At 40.7% G+C, this 17235-nt stretch overlaps 1 protein-coding gene across 1 annotated transcript in view; it reads left to right on the forward strand.

The window, feature by feature from the left end:
- The window catches only part of LOC133506152 (zeta-sarcoglycan), a 188332-nt gene that overhangs the window by 76640 nt on the left and 94457 nt on the right, over nucleotides 1–17235 (forward strand). Inside the window, exon 3 of the mRNA XM_061829983.1 lies at nucleotides 1936–2037. Within this exon, the coding sequence (XP_061685967.1) occupies nucleotides 1936–2037 (102 nt within the window). The remainder of the gene's footprint in view (nucleotides 1–1935; nucleotides 2038–17235) is intronic.

Genomic DNA, 17235 nt, shown 5'->3' on the forward strand with positions numbered 1-17235 from the left:
CCCAGCTAATGCCCTGACTTCAACTCAATTGAGTATCTCTGGAAAGACCTCAAAATGGCTCTCCACCAACCTTCACCATCCAACCTGAGAGAACTAGAGAGGATATTCAAGGAGGAATGGCAGAAGATTCCCAAATCTAGGTGTGAAAACCTGTTGGATCATTCCCCAAATACTAAGGGCTCTATTAGCTCTTTTTCTGTCAGTATGGGGTGCTGTGTGTACATTAATGAGGGGAAAATGAACCTACATTTTTTTTAGCAAATGGCTGTAAATTATACAGTATAAAAGTGAAAAATTTAAAGACCTGATCTGTTTTTTTTTTTGTTCATTATTTTCAGAACATTAAATATACTGACAAGCCTGTTAAACTAAATTTGTTGGACATTTTCTTTTGCTTTTGAAATCATTTTGCACGTGCATCCGTGAAATATTTTTGCACATACATCTGTCATCTTTTCTGATGGCCACTCACCCTAATAATTGTTTACATTTGTTTTCCAATATGCAATAAATTGAATTTAATTTACATTGTGGATGTCATAATTATATGTGGCTGTTTTTTATTCTTAAGAAAAGAGCAGAAGTGCACAATCTTGCACTTGTGTTTGAGATTTCTTGACCTATGTAACATCCCTGTCCATCATTTTTTTTTATAGAATCTATTTTCCGTATCCTCTATTTTCTCTAGCTCTCATCCTTACCCTCAAATCTTCATTCAATGTAGTCTTTGTAACACTTCTAGTTGATTTTCAATTTCAAACGTTTTGGTAGTCTGTTGCAGCAGCAATTAATGATAAGTCGCAAAAGCACATTTCCACATTCAAACAACGTTCAGGCATTTTTATCAATCTATGTGAATCCGAAGAATAAGAAAAAAACAGTTGCCCAAGAAGTCAAACTAATGTGTACTCATTGAGTGACATCATTTGACCTCTCAGAAGGAACAGAACAGTGGCAGCTCCCTCATTATCAACTCATCATGTAATTGAGACAAGCTGGAGCTGAAATATTACCCGCAAAGTCATTCCTGTGTTGTTATCTATGCTTTTGTCCTTCTTGATGCTGACAATTTTGGGGATTTTTCACAAAACAATGGAAGAAAAAGAAGTAAGGATAATGGAAAACAAGGAAAACGTTTTTTTTTTTCTTTTCTAACAGGTTTTTCCCTTGACTCAAAAGAAATTCACATTCTTACTTAAAAAAACTCACACAATAAAAAGGTAGACATTATCCCAATTGTTAAGCTCTATTAAATGTATTCCATGTAATTTATGACATAAAATTGTGACCATTCTAAACAATTTATCTAGTATTATTACTTGATGGCACACTAGCTGACAAGTTAGTTAATCCGTCTCACAGTTCCTAGGACCTGGGTTTAAATCTGGTCTCGTCTGTGTGGAGTTAGCATGTTCTCCCCGTGCCTGCGTGGGTTTTCTCTGGACACTCTGGTCTCCTCCTGCATTCTGAAATCACGCGTGGGAGGTTAACTCAAGACTCAAAATTGCCAATAGGTGTGAATGGGAGTGCGAGTGGTTTGTTTCTATGTGCCCTGTGATTGTCCCCGCTCCAGGGTATACCCTCCCTCTTGCCAAAGGGTAGTAGGGATAGGTTCCACTGAGGAAAAGCTGTACAGAAAATGAAAAAAATAATGAATGAATGGATTATGACTTGACATGACTGCATGCATTGTCTTCTCCTCTTATGAAATTGTGATTTTAATGTGATATTCCTTCTTACCAAAAATGTCATTGAAAAACACACCAAATTCCTCTTATGGGGTGCCATTGAATGTTTTTACCTTCCAGAGGATGTGATTATAATAATAATTTTAATTATTTATAATTACTGTATAATAATTATGATCATGATATCTGTGGATACTCCCCCAAAACACTGACCACCATTCTGATCACCTTGTATCTCTGCCTCTAGGAAGGAATGGGCAATCTGCGAGTGACCAAAGAAGGGGTGAGACTGGAGGGGGTCTCAGAATTCCTATTGCCTTTATATGTCAAAGAAATCCAGTCCCGAAGGGTAAGTGTGTAAAACCTTTTTTTTGCTCACAACTGTAAAGTTTCACTGATTCCTATGAGTGTGCAGTTATTTTTGTTAAAGATAGTGTATGACACACATTCATACACTAATGGGCAGCTGCTACCATGCAGGGCGCTGCCAGGCCCATTGGGAGTAAAATACATTTCAATGTCTTCCCCAAAAACACTTCGACATGCAGACATTCAGAGCTTGGATTCAAACCAGCTACCCTTAGGTCACTGGAAAACCCCCTCTACCTATCGAGACACAGTTGCCCAATATATTAAATAATAAAGATGACTCAGAATGATAGCTTTCATGCTTACGCGTAAAAGTATCAACGTGTGTGCATGCATGTGTGTGTGTTTCTGTGTGTGCATACATCTCTTGTATGAATACAACATTCTGGCAGTTCAGTCAAAATATCTCCATCCATCAAACCCTCACAGAACTGTAATCGATTGTGTTAGTGGAAGTGATATAGTTGGTGAGTGCACATTTGTGACATGTATGATATGTTCATGTGTGGAAAGGTGTGTTATTAAGTCAGATAGGACAATAATCTGATTCAAGGTGGAGTATTTTTACATCCTTGAAGAACCACTTTTTTTTCCCAAGTAATAACCGTAGTCAGAAAAGGCTGTCTGTCTGGATGTGTGCGCGCGTGTATTATATATATATATATATATATATATATATATATATAATATATATATATATTATATATATATATTATATATATATATATATATATATATATTGCAATGGAAACAGTTTTCACATCGCCCTATCCATGTAATCATTGCAGCTCTAGGATATCATTACGCCATCCCTCTATGGCCCCGTTTTATCAGTGGAAATGGCTTCAGCAAAGAATGGAGTTCTGGAACAGCTGAAGGGTTTGGAGGATGTAATTGAATTGGGTATCCTTTCAAAGAACCCAGACATATGGATTAAAACTGTTGGTGAAATTCAGACAACTGAATTGAGCAACACACTGTAATGTAGTAATGTAGTTACAACTTGTTTTACACTGTGTTTATTGTTTTTTTTTTTGATTCATAAAAGTTATGTATGAATCCATTACTAACATCTATTAGTACAAATTGTAACTGATATGACTGAATAAATAAAAATAGCAATTGCAACTATTTCAATTTAGGGCAATGATGAATCCTCAAATGAGCATTTAATTTGACCACTTTTATGTGACTTAAAAATACATCACTAATTCATTGTTCCTGTATATTTTATAAATAATCAGCAATTTATTGTTTTACTTTTTACTGAATAAATAATAGTATCTGTGATAATGTATAATGCAGCACTATGGGGGCACAAGCCAGGGCAATCTGTAGGTCGGTCCCAAGCCCGGATGAATGCAGAAGGTTGCATCAGGAAGGGCATCCGGCGTAAAACTGTGCCAAACAAATATGAGTGTTGGTCTAAAGAATCCCACACCGGATCGGTCGTAGCCCTGGTTAACAACGCCCGCCCGCACTGGTAACCTGCAGGGCGTCGGCGGAAATTGGGCTACTGGGGTCGAAGACAAAGAAGAGGAGGAAAACGGATCCAGCGTCAGAAGAAAAAAAAGGAATGCACAGAGCCTACAACTGAGTGTAGGAACTTTGAATGTTGGGACTATGACAGGAAAAGCTCAGGAGTTGGTTGACATGATGATTAGGAGAAAGGTTGATATTCTGTGCATCCAAGAGAGCAGGTGGAAAGGTAGTAAGGCTAGAAGTTTATGAGCAGGGTTTAAATTATTTTACCATGGAGTATATGGGAAGAGAAATGGAGTAGGGATTATTTTAAAGGAAGAACTTGCTAAGAATGTCTTGGAGGTGACAAGAGTATCAGATCGAGTGATGAGGCTGAAATTTGAAATTGAAGGTGTTATGTATAATGTGATTAGTGGCTTTGGCCCACAGGTACGATGTGACTTCGAGTTGAAAGACAAATTCTGGAATGAATTTGAAGGAGTTCTGAGCATCCCAGACACAGAGAGGGTTGTGATTGTTCCAGATTGTAATGGGTGTGTTGGTGAAGGAAACAGGGGCGATGAAGAAGTGATGGGTAAGTACGGCATCCAGGAAAGGAACTTTGAGGGACAGATGGTGGTGCACTTCGCAAAATAGGATGGAAATGCCCGGAGTGAACACTTTTCCAGAATAGGCAGGATTGTAGAGTGATCTACAAGAACGGAGGTAGAACGCACGCAGGTGGATTATATTTTCTGCAGATGATGTAATCTGAAGGAGGTTACTGACTGTAAAGTAGTGGTAGGGGAGAGTGTAGCTCGACAGCATAGGATGGTGGTGTGTAGGATGACTCTGGTGGATGGTAGGAAGATTAAGAAGGCAAAGTTAAAGCAGAGAACCATGTGGTGGAAGTTGAGAAAGGAACAATGTTGTGCGGCCTTTCGGATAGAGGTGAGACAGGCTCTCGATGGACAGCAGAAGCTGGACTACGACAGCCAAGGTAATCAGCGAGACAGGCAGGAGAGTACTTGCTGTGTCATCTGGTAGGAAAGGGGAGAAGGACACTTGGTGGTGGAACCCCAAAATACAGGGAGTCATACAAGGAAAGAGATTAGCGAAGAAGAAGTGGGATACTGAGAGGACTGAGGAGAGGCAAAAGCAATACATTGAGATGCAACGTTGGGCAAAGGTATAGGTGGCGAAGGCTAAACAAGAGGCATACGACGACATGTGCACCAGGTTGGACACGAAAGAAGGAGAAAAGGATCTCTACAGGTTGGCCAGACAGAGATATAGAGATGGGAAGGATGTGCAGCAGGTAAGGGTGATTAAGGATAGAGATGGAAATGTGTTGACTGGGGCCAGTAGTATGCTTAATAGATAGAAAGAATACTTTGAGAAGTTGATGAATGAAGAAAATGAGAGAAAAGGAAGAGTAGAACAGGCAAGTGTGAAGGACCAGGAAGTGGCAATGATTAGTAAGGGGGAAGTTAGAAAGGCACTATAAAGGATGAAAAATGGAAAGGCAGTTGGTCCTGATGACATACATGTGGAAGTATGGAAGCAATGCAAGAAAAGTGTGCTACTTCCCATTTTTAAGAACAAAGTCGATCTTCAGAGCTGTGGGAACTATAGAGGAATAAAGGTGATGTGCCACACAATGAAGATATGGGAAAGAGTAGTGAAGGCTAGAAGTAAGTATCTGTCAGCAACAGTACTTTATTAATAGTTGAATAAATTTACATCCATCCATCAGTCGATCCATCCATTCTCCATAATGCTTATCCTCACAAGTGTTGCGGGAGTACACCGGGATACACCCTGAACTGGTCGCCAGCCAATTACAGGGCACATAGAAACAATTACTTGCACTCACATTCACACCTACAGGCAGTTTAGAATCTTCAATTAACCTACCATACTGTACCGGTTTTTGGGATGTGGGAGAAAACCCATGGAAGCATGGGGAGAACATGCAAACTCCACACAGGCGTAGCCGAGATTTGAACCCCAGGTCTGTGAGGCAGACGCTCAAACCAGTAGGCTACTCGATTGGGATCTAATTTCTGTAATGATCATTGCTATTGCTCTAGTAGTCATTCAAACTGCTGTAATTGCCAGAGGACTGCATCTATTTGCAGGATTGCAGATTACTAGCAATCTTTTACTGCTTAGTGACTGTTTTTCTCAGTTTTTATGTTTCAAAAGTGTCCTCTGTCAATTGCCTGTCTGTTGTCATAGTAGACCAGCTCCAACTACCTGGAACAAATTCCTTGTTTTTGACATAGTTGGTAAAATAAAGATGAGTCTGTTTTGTCATTTCACATTAACTAAAGTTACAAAACAATAAATGTTTTTGCGGCTTCTAAATATGATTTAGTATCGATCTTTTTTTTAAAACAATTTTCAGCAGTTATTGACATTTTCTTCTTCCGGGGATCTTTGTACAGCTTCCAGTTTCCGCAATGACGGCTTATGACACCTCCAACCAGCCGCACGTTTACTGGCTCCTATTTTGACATAAACCTTTATTGATTGCAAAATATACAGTAGTTGCACTTGATGAGGGGGAAACTTGCTGAACCATAGGTATATGAAACTCCTAGAGGACCCAATTATCTGATATACTTTATGAGAATATATACTGTACTGCAAAATAGGTACTTACAGTATAAGGCAGGATGAAGAGATGGATACTGCTAAATGAGTGGCCATAAATCAATGGGAGTACAGTGGAGCTATGGCACATCTACAATGTGCAAATAATTGTATTCTATTTCAATTACAACTGTATTTCTCCCACATACTAGATTAATTATTCCACTTTTTAATACTGCGGTGAGTTTTTTCATCTAACCATGAACTGCTAATCCCGCATGAAGAATGACACTTGATGCACGTTTACATATTATGCCTCAGTGTGAGATGACAAAGGGACCTTTAACAGATTAGTGTGTAAATAATATACTTTTGAACATTGTTACATAATGTTTTTTTCTCATCAATAATCTGGAATACTGTAAACTAAGCGCTGCTGAAGAAAAGCACGATGTTGATATGCTATGCATGTTTTTTGTCATTTTTCATCATACCCAGAGGTATCGGATTGGATCTAGAGTTTGCTTTGGGTATTCATGCGTCCCTTTTATCAACATTCATACTTTTAATAATCCTCCCCTAAAAGCAAGGTAATATGTTCTGCTTCATGAAAAAAAATGTCTAAGCATGACAAGTGAACTATACAAATAGACACATGTACACACCGTGGCTTCTTCCAGCGACAGCTCAACTTGAATAATTGCATATTTCTCAAAGCGACGGAGAAGAATTTCATTGCTGAGTGGTGATGAAAGACAGCGAAGTATGAGAAGTGAATGTAAAAGGACCGAAAAAGAGGACGTTTTAATGGAGCAAAGTGGTCAGAGTGAAGTAAACTCTAATTGGGGAAGAGCAGAAGAAATGAATACAGTTAAATTCGTAGTACCCATTGGGACAGGTGTTTATTGCCTTGTACTATACTATTGAGTAACGATTGTGTTCTACACAGTGCAACTAATTTCCATTTTTGTTGGAAAGGACATCATTCACCGGCACAGTAGGTGACTGCTTAGAGCATCTGACTGAGGACTTTGGTCCAAATCCTGGCCCTGCCAGTGAGGAGTTCGCATGTTTCCATGTTCTCCCCATACCTGTGTGGGTTTTCTCCGGGCACTCTGGTTTCCTCCCACGTCCTAGAAATATCCATGGTAGGTTAATTAAAAATTCTAAATTGCCCGTAGGTGTGACTGTGAGACCAAATAGATCTTTCTTTGTGCCCTGCGATTGGCTCACAACCAGTTAAGGGTGTACCCCACCTCCTGACCTGAGATAGCAGGGACAGGCTTCAGCACTCCAGTGACCCTTGTAAGAATAAGTGGCTCAAATAATGGATGGATGGTTAGGCCATTATTCAATTTCATTGTCTTTTAACAATTTAGCATACAGTGAGATGCGGCTGGATATGCTTATTTATGATGAAATATAAAGAAATAATTGTTGCTCTGTATATGGCTTGCATTTGTTTTTGACAAAATCATTATTGGCCTGGAGTGTCATAAGTGCCTATTTGTAGGTGATGCAAAAGGAGTTATTTTTCAGTTTTGAAATGAGAAACCTAATAATACATAAAATAAGGAAAATCTCGGAAACAAGACGTTAGTGTATATACATGATATTGTGTAAAAGATGAGTTTTTAAGAGCACTAATTTTCTGTTGAGTCACTGATGGTGTAAGTGATACACACTCCTGACTTTTGTGCAGGCAGCATGGGATCGATTTGCACTCAGTGATGGTGTTATCTGGCTTGCGACTGACTGGTGACCAGTTGAGGATGTTGTCTGCCTTTCACCTAAAGCGAGCTGGGATAGGCTCAGACTCGGATCCAAAGAATGGAATTTCCTGTCTATCCATATATAGACTATACATTTTGTCCTCATGAGTAATGGAGAGCATTTGTTTGCTGACAAGAATAGACCGTGCCTCAGTGGAAAGGAGAAAGAAAGTTAGCGAAGAATTGGAGAAAAGACTTTCCAAGAAGATTTATTCCATCCATTATGCATACATATATATTTTGTAACGCTTATCCTCATTAGTGTCATGGGCCTGCTGGAGCCTATCCAAGCTATCTGTGGGCAAGACGTAAGGTACACCCTGAACTGGTCGCCAGCCAATTTTACTTTTGACACAAACAACCAATCACCCTCACATTCAAACTTACAGGCATTTTAGAGTCTTCAATCAACCTACCAGGTTTTTAAGATGTGGGAGGAAACCGGCATGCCCGGCGAAATCCTGTGCAGGCACGGAGAGAACATACAAACTCCCTAAAGGTGGGATTGTGATTTGAACCCCAATCCATGAAATGTGAGGCAGATGTGCTAAGGCAGATTGTTGGCTTTGTGTCGCCTGGATTCGGACAATTTGTGTCAAAAGGGAAAAAAAACAGGGCTCAAGCCTTCATCTGATGATGCAGCAAAAGTCACTTGTGGCTGTCAGGGAAAGGCTAGGAAGATTTTGACACCACAGTGGCTTTTCAGCACAAAAAAAAAAAAATCAGACACCTACTCAAACACAATTTCTTTTTCTTTTTCTTTTTTTTTAATTGACTTCCCATTAGCCTGTCACAAGTGCCGGTTTTTGAGGACAAGGAAGGCAAGGCAATACGTGAATGACCCTTTTAAGGACAAGGGAGGAAAGACAAAACGTAGATCACCCAAGTGCAGGGAAGCAGGGAGACAAGACACAAGTGCTGTAATTTCAAAAATATTTTAATTTCCTCCTAAAATCAAAGAAGAATCAAGGAGGTCAAAGAACAAAGCAACAAAGAAACACTAAGGAATAAAGAAAGCAGGAAATGAGACATGACTAGCGATGCAACTGATGACTTCAATGTGACTGTGACAATGGCAATGAACCAATAATGACTGAAAGACACCAGGGAACTATCCATCCATCCATCAATTTTATTTTGCTGCTTATCCTCACGAGGGTTGGGGGGAGTGCTGGAGACTATCCCAGCTGTCGCCGGGCAGGAGGCAGGGTACACCCTGAACTGGTTGCCAGCCAATTCCAGGGCACATGGAGACAGACAACAGTCACACTCACAATCACACCTAGGGGCAATTTAGAGTGTCCAATTAATGTTGCATGTTTTTGGGATGTGGGAGGAAACCGGAATGCCCAGAGAAAACCCACGCAGGCATAGGGAGAACATGCAAACTTCACACATGCGGAGCCGGGATCGAGCCCGGGTCCTCAGAACTGTGAGGCCGACACTATACCAGCTGATCCACCGTGCCACTCACCAGGGAACTAAAGACACAAGTTGATGAGACAATGATGAGCACCTGGACAAGACACGAATTGCTGGAGCGAGATGATTGCTTGACACAAGATAGAAGTTTAATGAGAACAAGTGGACACATAACTAAATGAGGACACAAGGCGTGAACAACATAGGACACGAAAAAACATGAAACAAAACCAAACACAACCCAAACCACAACACAGACCATGACATTTTTGGGTTTATATGGAGAGTTTTTTTCGTCATTTTGATTAGATTAATCCTGATTCAAGATCCCTGGTCAACTGTTTGCATTAAATGTGATATACTCCAATCTGGTGTGAACATGCTTTACTCAGAACCACCGTGTGACATGCGCACATCGATCATTATCTATTCACATCATTTATCAAGATGAAGGTCTATTGTCAGTAGTTATTACTAACACAGTAGTTGGGATTGTTTTCACACTTTAAGAAACTGGTTGACAAAGCAATCTACAAATAGGAGGAATACGCCAAAATCACACCATGACTTTCTCCATACAGGCATCTTGAATCTGTCAATGCAAAGAGAAGGTTTAATATATTAAATAAAATACCAGTTGGCTTGTTCAATACGTTATCTCTGTGTCATTTGAAATTAATATATACAACTTAATTTCTGACCCAATTTGCTCTACTTATATATGGATTGCTTGTTGTTCAGAACATCTAGTGAAACGTTCCCGTCAATAGCACCTTTGAAAATATATGTAGGGAGAAAATTGTTGACATATTAAAGGTCTAGTGTCATCCCTATAAATACTCTAAAATAGATATTGAAATGAAAAATACATATAAGATGATTCACTTCATAGTCTACACGAAAAAATAAATATGAGCGGAGAGCACGTCATCCATGCGCAAAGTTGCGGAAGTCTCATTCGACATCCAAGCTGCATTTGCTGTCTGTGACGTCACCCTGGACATTCGCCATTGAAAACACATTGTAGGACATGCCCCTTCAGACACGGAAGCTCTTTTCGAAGAAAACATCTCACAATCGAGTGAAGTGGAGTGAAGTAATATTACCCTATTGTTTCAAGCCATATTTAGATTACATGAGGATCACGGCCAAACCACCTACCTGCCCTATCCACCTCTGGGCGGCGGTGATAAAGCCCACATCCGCGGCGGACAGGAGCAACCGTGGCAATAAGCCACCCCGGCCGACAAGGCCGGCGGCAGGCTCGGCCTTGTCAACAAGGCTGCGGCCGGCTCGGCCTTGTCGACAAGGCCGGTAACGATCCACGAGGCCTGTTGAGGCCGTCCTTCAGCAGCTGCTGCATGGAATGGTATGTGGGAGGAAAGGAGAGTGGCCAGAGAAACCCATGCAGGCAGAGGGAGAACATGCAAACTCCACACAGGGGTCGGGATTTGAACCCCAGTCTTTAGAACTGTGAGGCAGATGCTCTGACTGGTTGTCCACCATGCTGCAATTCACTGCAAGGCCAACACCCTACAACTGTGCCTCCAAGCCACCTGTGAACTGATTAAATTGGAGACATACTTTTTTATACACTTCTTCATTATTTTCCAAAGTGCTGCTGCTGTGAAGTGAGTTGAGTTCACTGTTACAATACAGCACTATTATTTCATGTTTGAGTCAAAGCAAAAATGAAAAAAAATATGGCTGAATTATAATAGCACTGCTCATCTATTCGGAAAATTCCATCTCTAATGGACCAAAGAACACATTAACATACACAAGCAGGACATACAGTACATTTTTTTCACTTTTTTAACCAATGAAGCTTGGCAGAGGTCTGTGTGCTACTGAAATATATCATCATCACACATAACTACAGAAGTGCTAAATTGACAACTGTAATACCTTTTGCACTGAACTTTGTTTGAATGTAAGCAAATGGAGACATAGCTTAAACCATTAATGTGAACAATGGTGATTTGGCAAAAAAAATAGAACCACTGGAGTGTTGGGTAGACATTTAAAGACACCAGTGAAGTGTGAAGAGACCGAGGACCTGAAGTAAGGACAGTGTGGACAGTGGATAAAGCTATTCAATGGCCAAAATGTTAGCCAATTCTGAAAACCTCGTCTCTAACCAGTGCTTGGAGGCTATCATACATGGCATGAGAGATGCTCAATGACAAGGCATGCCCAACAACTAGCAGGGTGGTTAAAGCTACAGTCCTTGACCATTTTTTCAGTTAGAAAAAGAAACATTTCTAAACTGTGGTTTGTGGTCAGATATAATCCATTTTAGGTTGTAACGCAGGCTTTGTCTGGATTGGAGTCTTATTAGCACCGTTACATTTTCTTTACTCTGACATTTTATCTCAAGTAGATTTGACAACTGTAATGGTCTTCTGAGTCCCCAAAAAGAGCATTAAACACCTGCACCTCATTCATAATGCTTCAGCTATACAGTAATCTCGGACAGAGCCCCAATAAAAACAACGGAAAGACACAAATAATTGACAGTCCCTCAAAATGTTTGGAATCCCTTATCATGTATCAATTGTTAAACTAATTAATATACTGAAAGCAATGATCCCAAAACACAATTTCAAGCTCTTGAAAAATTCTTACAGCATTGCTCCAACATAGCAACATTCATAAATTTGGACAGTAATGGGGTCAGAGTCCTGCATTTTTGCCAATGCTACTACAGCCTTACCAATAGTTAGGTAAAAGGCAAAACAAGTTTATTTGTACAGCACAATTCAACACCAATGTAATTCAAAGTGCTTTACAAAGACATCAAAACATAAACAAATATAATTTAAGATAAACAAAAGAGGTAACAATACATTAAAATGATACAAAATCACTATTTAAAATATGATTTTATTTAGAAAAGAAAGAAACAGGTGTGTATTTAACCTGGATTGAAATGCATTCAGTGTTCCAGCTGATCTAAGGCTTTCTGGGAGTCTATTCCAGACTTGTGTTGGGCATGTAGTATTTCTTCTGGAGAAAAGGCCTCATGGTCAAATCCTTCTTCTATCCGTTAGCTGAGCTGCTTATCCTTACAAGATTCGCAGGAGTGGTGAAGTCTATCCTAGCTATCTTCAGGCAGAAGGCTGGGTATAACCTAAACTGCTTGCCAGCTAATTGCAGGCCACATATAAACAAACAAACATCCACACTCACATTCACACCTACGGGTAATTCAGAGTCTTCAGTTAACGCACTATGTGTGTTTTGAGGATGTGGGAGGAAACCAGAGTGCCTGGAGAAAAGCCACGCAGAGAAACATTATACTCCACACAGGCCGGGCCGGGTTTTGAACCCCAGTCCTCACAACTGCCATCTGCTTTGGCAGTTCGTCTACCATGCTGCATTTCACTTCCGGGATATTTATATGACTCCAAATCACAATGGAAGTTGTCTCAGGGAACATTACATGTGGAGCAGGTTTAAAACAACAGTCCTCACTGAACTGAACCCCAAAAACTCTTTCCTGGGAAGAAACCTCAACCAAACCTGAGACTCAGAGTGCGGTGACCATTGGCTCCACCGTTACCGTAGATGAGGAGAGAGACCGAGAGACAGACCTGCACTTCATGTACATGTAGTTTTAACATCTGTGAAGCAAGAAATCAGCAAGGGAAAATGCAAGTACATGTAGGGAACAGGTACAGTGCATAACTGTATAGAAAACAACAGGTTCAAAGACTATGCTTCACTGATGGACACCTATCAGCAGTTATACATATTTGGTTAGGTTGGTTTTACTTGACAGTCATAAATGTTACAAGGTTTTGGTATTTGAATGAGGTATTAATAACAATTAGATGTAGCTGCAATGACTAGTTGACTTAAAGTTCCGGGGCAATATTACACGATTGTTTCGAGCCATATTCAGATGATATGCCATCACGGCCAAACCGCATCCCATCCGATCCACTTCCATGGCGGAGATGAGCCATCGCGGCTCATCGCAGCCGGCCGCTGTGGCTTATGACGGAGCCGAGCGGTGCAGCTTTGTGTTCAAGGTCGAGCCGGTGCGCTTCATGCTCGCACGCGACTGAGGAACGCATTCTCGGCTGGGTTCTTCAGAGCCGCCCCTGTCGCAGCCTTCACGGAAGATGTGACCGCCGAACCAACGCCTCAGCCGGTGTGGCTGAGTTTCGGCCCGCCATGCTATATAAGGAGGGGGCGGAGCCGAGCTATGTTGCAGGCTGAGTGAGACATTGTTGGCTGGGCGACATGCACATCAACACATTTCATACGCGGATCTTTTGCTACGTTATGAGAGAGACCGATTACGTGGTCCGCCCCAAACTATTTTTTTTTTAGTAGCTGTATACACACCTACCTGTTATTTGGAACCCACAAAGCTCTCGTCCTTTGCACCCATGCAACCCATTTTTCACAACAAACAGGGTCTCTTTCAAACTTTTGAAGGGTAATTCCACTCTCCCGAGTGTTCAAACAATGTCCAGCAATGCAATGAGCCGGCATTTTGGCTAACACGAAGGAACAACGACCTACCTTCGCGGAGGTAAAACTAATGGAAACAAACGAGTCCATGGGGGGGCGCCACTGTCCTTTACGTCACTTCCTGCTTCTTCTCGACAATAAATTCCTGAGAGGATTTTCATGGCGGGAGTTACAAAAAACTGTATACGTCAAAATCATGTTTTGTGGTGAAAAAACACATGGGACCATATTAGCTGTGGGTTTTTCATTAATATACCAAAAAGCATCCGTTTGATGAAACTTGAGCTTTAAATATGAATCACAATAAATACAATATATTCTGGACTGTCAAAAAATTTGGCTACCTGGGTCTTTTTATGTATTAGTTGAATACCCCAACTCTCGCGTTTGCTCTACAGAAGCCTATCCTTATTGACAATCACACACACATTCACTAACACAGCCTCTTGGCACCAGATCTGTAATTGTCTCAAAAGGAACCACATAACCTGTACCACCACAAGACAATGCTCTTCTTTTCAAGTTTCTTTGTTTGTTGCCTTTTATTTGGCTTTTTTCTCCGATGCATGATCTACAATGCACTTTTTTTCCCCACACAAACGCCACCTCTTTTATCTCTTTTGTTTTGAGATGGAAGCTTCTCTGTCACCCATGTTAGTGATACAGGCCCCCTAGAGACTTTCCTATTTATGTGTCGTCGAATGCCTTGGTATGGGTTTTGCTTCCTGGGGGGAAATTGCTGTTACATACAAATCCAATAGGAATGATAAAAGTATATTATGAGAAGGAGGAGTGTAAAAGGGATGAATCTCAAAGTGTGTAACACAATATGATAACATGTACACGTACAAAGGTAAGGTAAGGTTGGAAAATGATAATAATTTCAAATAATTCAAAGAACCACTTCCAATGCAGCATCCCCTGTTACAGCTTCAAGATAGACTGGACCAGGATAACTTTTTTCTTCTGCTCCTTGTCAAATATGGATTTATTCTTGTCCCTTTTTCCACCGTATACGTTATTGTGTTTTTCCCTTGGAACATGAAGTTTCTGAATCTTTTCCAACTCCAGAGTTGTAATTGAATGCAGAAGGTTTCTAATGGAACATTAGGCTTTTTCCATCTTGGTAGTCCCTATTGATTTTATCTTTGAACCATTGTAAGCAATTAAGGGTAGATGGAAGCAGACAGATAAAGACCTCAGTTTATGAAGTATTTTTTTCCCCTGCTAAATGAGCTTAATGACTTCTTTGCTCAATTTGAGGCACACAACAGGACTCCTGCACACAAGACTCCCACCTCCTCGTGGGGACCAAGTGCTAGCACTGATCTGGGACGGTGTGAAATGATCTCTCAATAGGATCAACACACAAAAAGCCACTTTGCCCAAAACATACCCATTTGTGTTCTGAGGGAGTATGCAGGTGAACTCGCAGACATCTTCAACACCGCCTCAAGCGTTATTTTTATTGGGTTATGGTCCAATATGCCCATGATGCAAGCTCAAGTGTTTTCACCAACCTTTTTAGGTCATGTGCTGTCATGAGGAAAATGTGGTTGAAAATGTCTCAAAATTGGTGTTTGCCTCAGTTGTGGTTGTACATCAACTTAGTGGCTTCAAGTTCTCATATTACTTGTATTGCCCAGCTTGTGGACGACGACAATCAGGAAGCAGTTTTTTGCGTGTTCGTCATCCTTTAATCTTGATCAATTTTGATTGACTTTTTTTTAGCAAGAACATCAATGATTGGATAATGAGCACAAAAGCAATGTTATGAAATTTTCTGGCGCTAGTCCTCAGTCAGAATGATCCCATATCATGTCTGGTCTCCGCACAAATCTTAGGGGCACTAGGTGGGATGATTTTGCCATGCCAGATACATAGACTCACATTGAAATTCAAAAATGTTTCAACATTTTGGCTTGGCAGCAGCATATTTTCATTGCAATTGAGTCTCTGAGAGAATCTTTTCTATATTCCCTGAGTTTTTAATCAAATGGCATGAAATTACTAATTGAATAATCGAACTCCCGCACACTGTGTCATTTTCTTTCGGCAACCTGAATACAGAAGTTATTACAACACACTGTGATGATAAGTGACATGTCAGAAGTCGAGAGCTTTGCCATACAGACACGTGGATAGCTTGTCAAATGTCTCTCAAAAGTTTAAACAACCCCACAATATTAAGAATATATTAAATAAGAAGTCGACTTTTCCACTGTTAATACAAAAAATGTAAAGTGAAAGAGATGGTTTGTAATCCCAAGTTTGCAAGGGATGATCAGATGTCTCGCCATAGACAAAAAATGAGAAGTGCGTGCAGTGTACTGCATACCATTTGTCTGCATGTTGAGTAAGAAGCTGCTGTTTCCAAAATGTACAGTATGCCCGTGTCAAGCATAGTCAAGACTCTTGTAAAAATAGCCACTATTGACATTTAACAGGATCTTAGAATGTCACAAGAATGTAAGTCATGTTAGCCTTTCAGAGGAGAGAGGAAAGGAGATAAAATGAAGAATATTAAATGTCTCTTGCTCGCAGGCACTGTCTTCGAGGTCACTCACATCCTTCAAAAGCCACAACAAATACTGTAATCTTAAATGCTGTCTGGAATTAATGCTCTGGCCATGTTTATTCCAAGAACTGTGGTTAATCTGAGGTTCTCACTGAAATGAATTTGTTTCCAGAAATCTCCCCCAATGAAGATTTTCTACAGTGCATTGTATTTTGGGAAATCAGATTGTGGCAGGACTAACATATCTCATAAGCTCCATCCATCCATTTTCTTTGCTGCTTATCCTCACGAGGGTCGCAAGGAGTGGTGGAGCCTATCCCAGCTGTTAATGGGCAGGAGGCAGCGTACATCCTGAACTGGTTGCCAGCCAATCGCAGGGCACATAGAGACAAACAGCCACAATCAAAATCACACCTAGGGGCAATTTAGAGTGTCCAATTAATGTTGCATGTCTTTGGGATGTGGGAGGAAACCAGAGAAAATCCATGCAGGCACGGGGAGAACATGCAAACTCCACACAGGCGGGGCTGGGATCGAACCTCAGAACTCTGAGGCCAACGCTTTACCAGCTGAGCAAACGTGCCGCCTCTAGCCTAAGATGAGATACAAATTTTATAAATCATAAAGACACGGACACCGTATTTATGTAGTGTTTTAAACTTCCTTTTTAGCTTCTTTATCCTAACCGATTGTAAACAATATCTTAGACCAAATTACATTATACATGAGACATTTTTTATAAGTAGCCACCTATCCATCCATCCATTTTCTTAGCCGCTTATCCTCACAACGGTCGCGGGGAGTGCTGGAGACTATCCCAGCTGTCAACGGGCAGGAGGCAGGGTACACCCTGAACTGGTTGCCAGCCAATCGCAGGGCACATGGAGACAGACAACAATCACATTCACAATCACGCCTAGGG

This window comes from Syngnathoides biaculeatus, chromosome 9 (assembly GCF_019802595.1).
Source record: "Syngnathoides biaculeatus isolate LvHL_M chromosome 9, ASM1980259v1, whole genome shotgun sequence".
In the NCBI taxonomy this organism is placed as follows: Eukaryota; Metazoa; Chordata; class Actinopteri; order Syngnathiformes; family Syngnathidae; genus Syngnathoides; species Syngnathoides biaculeatus.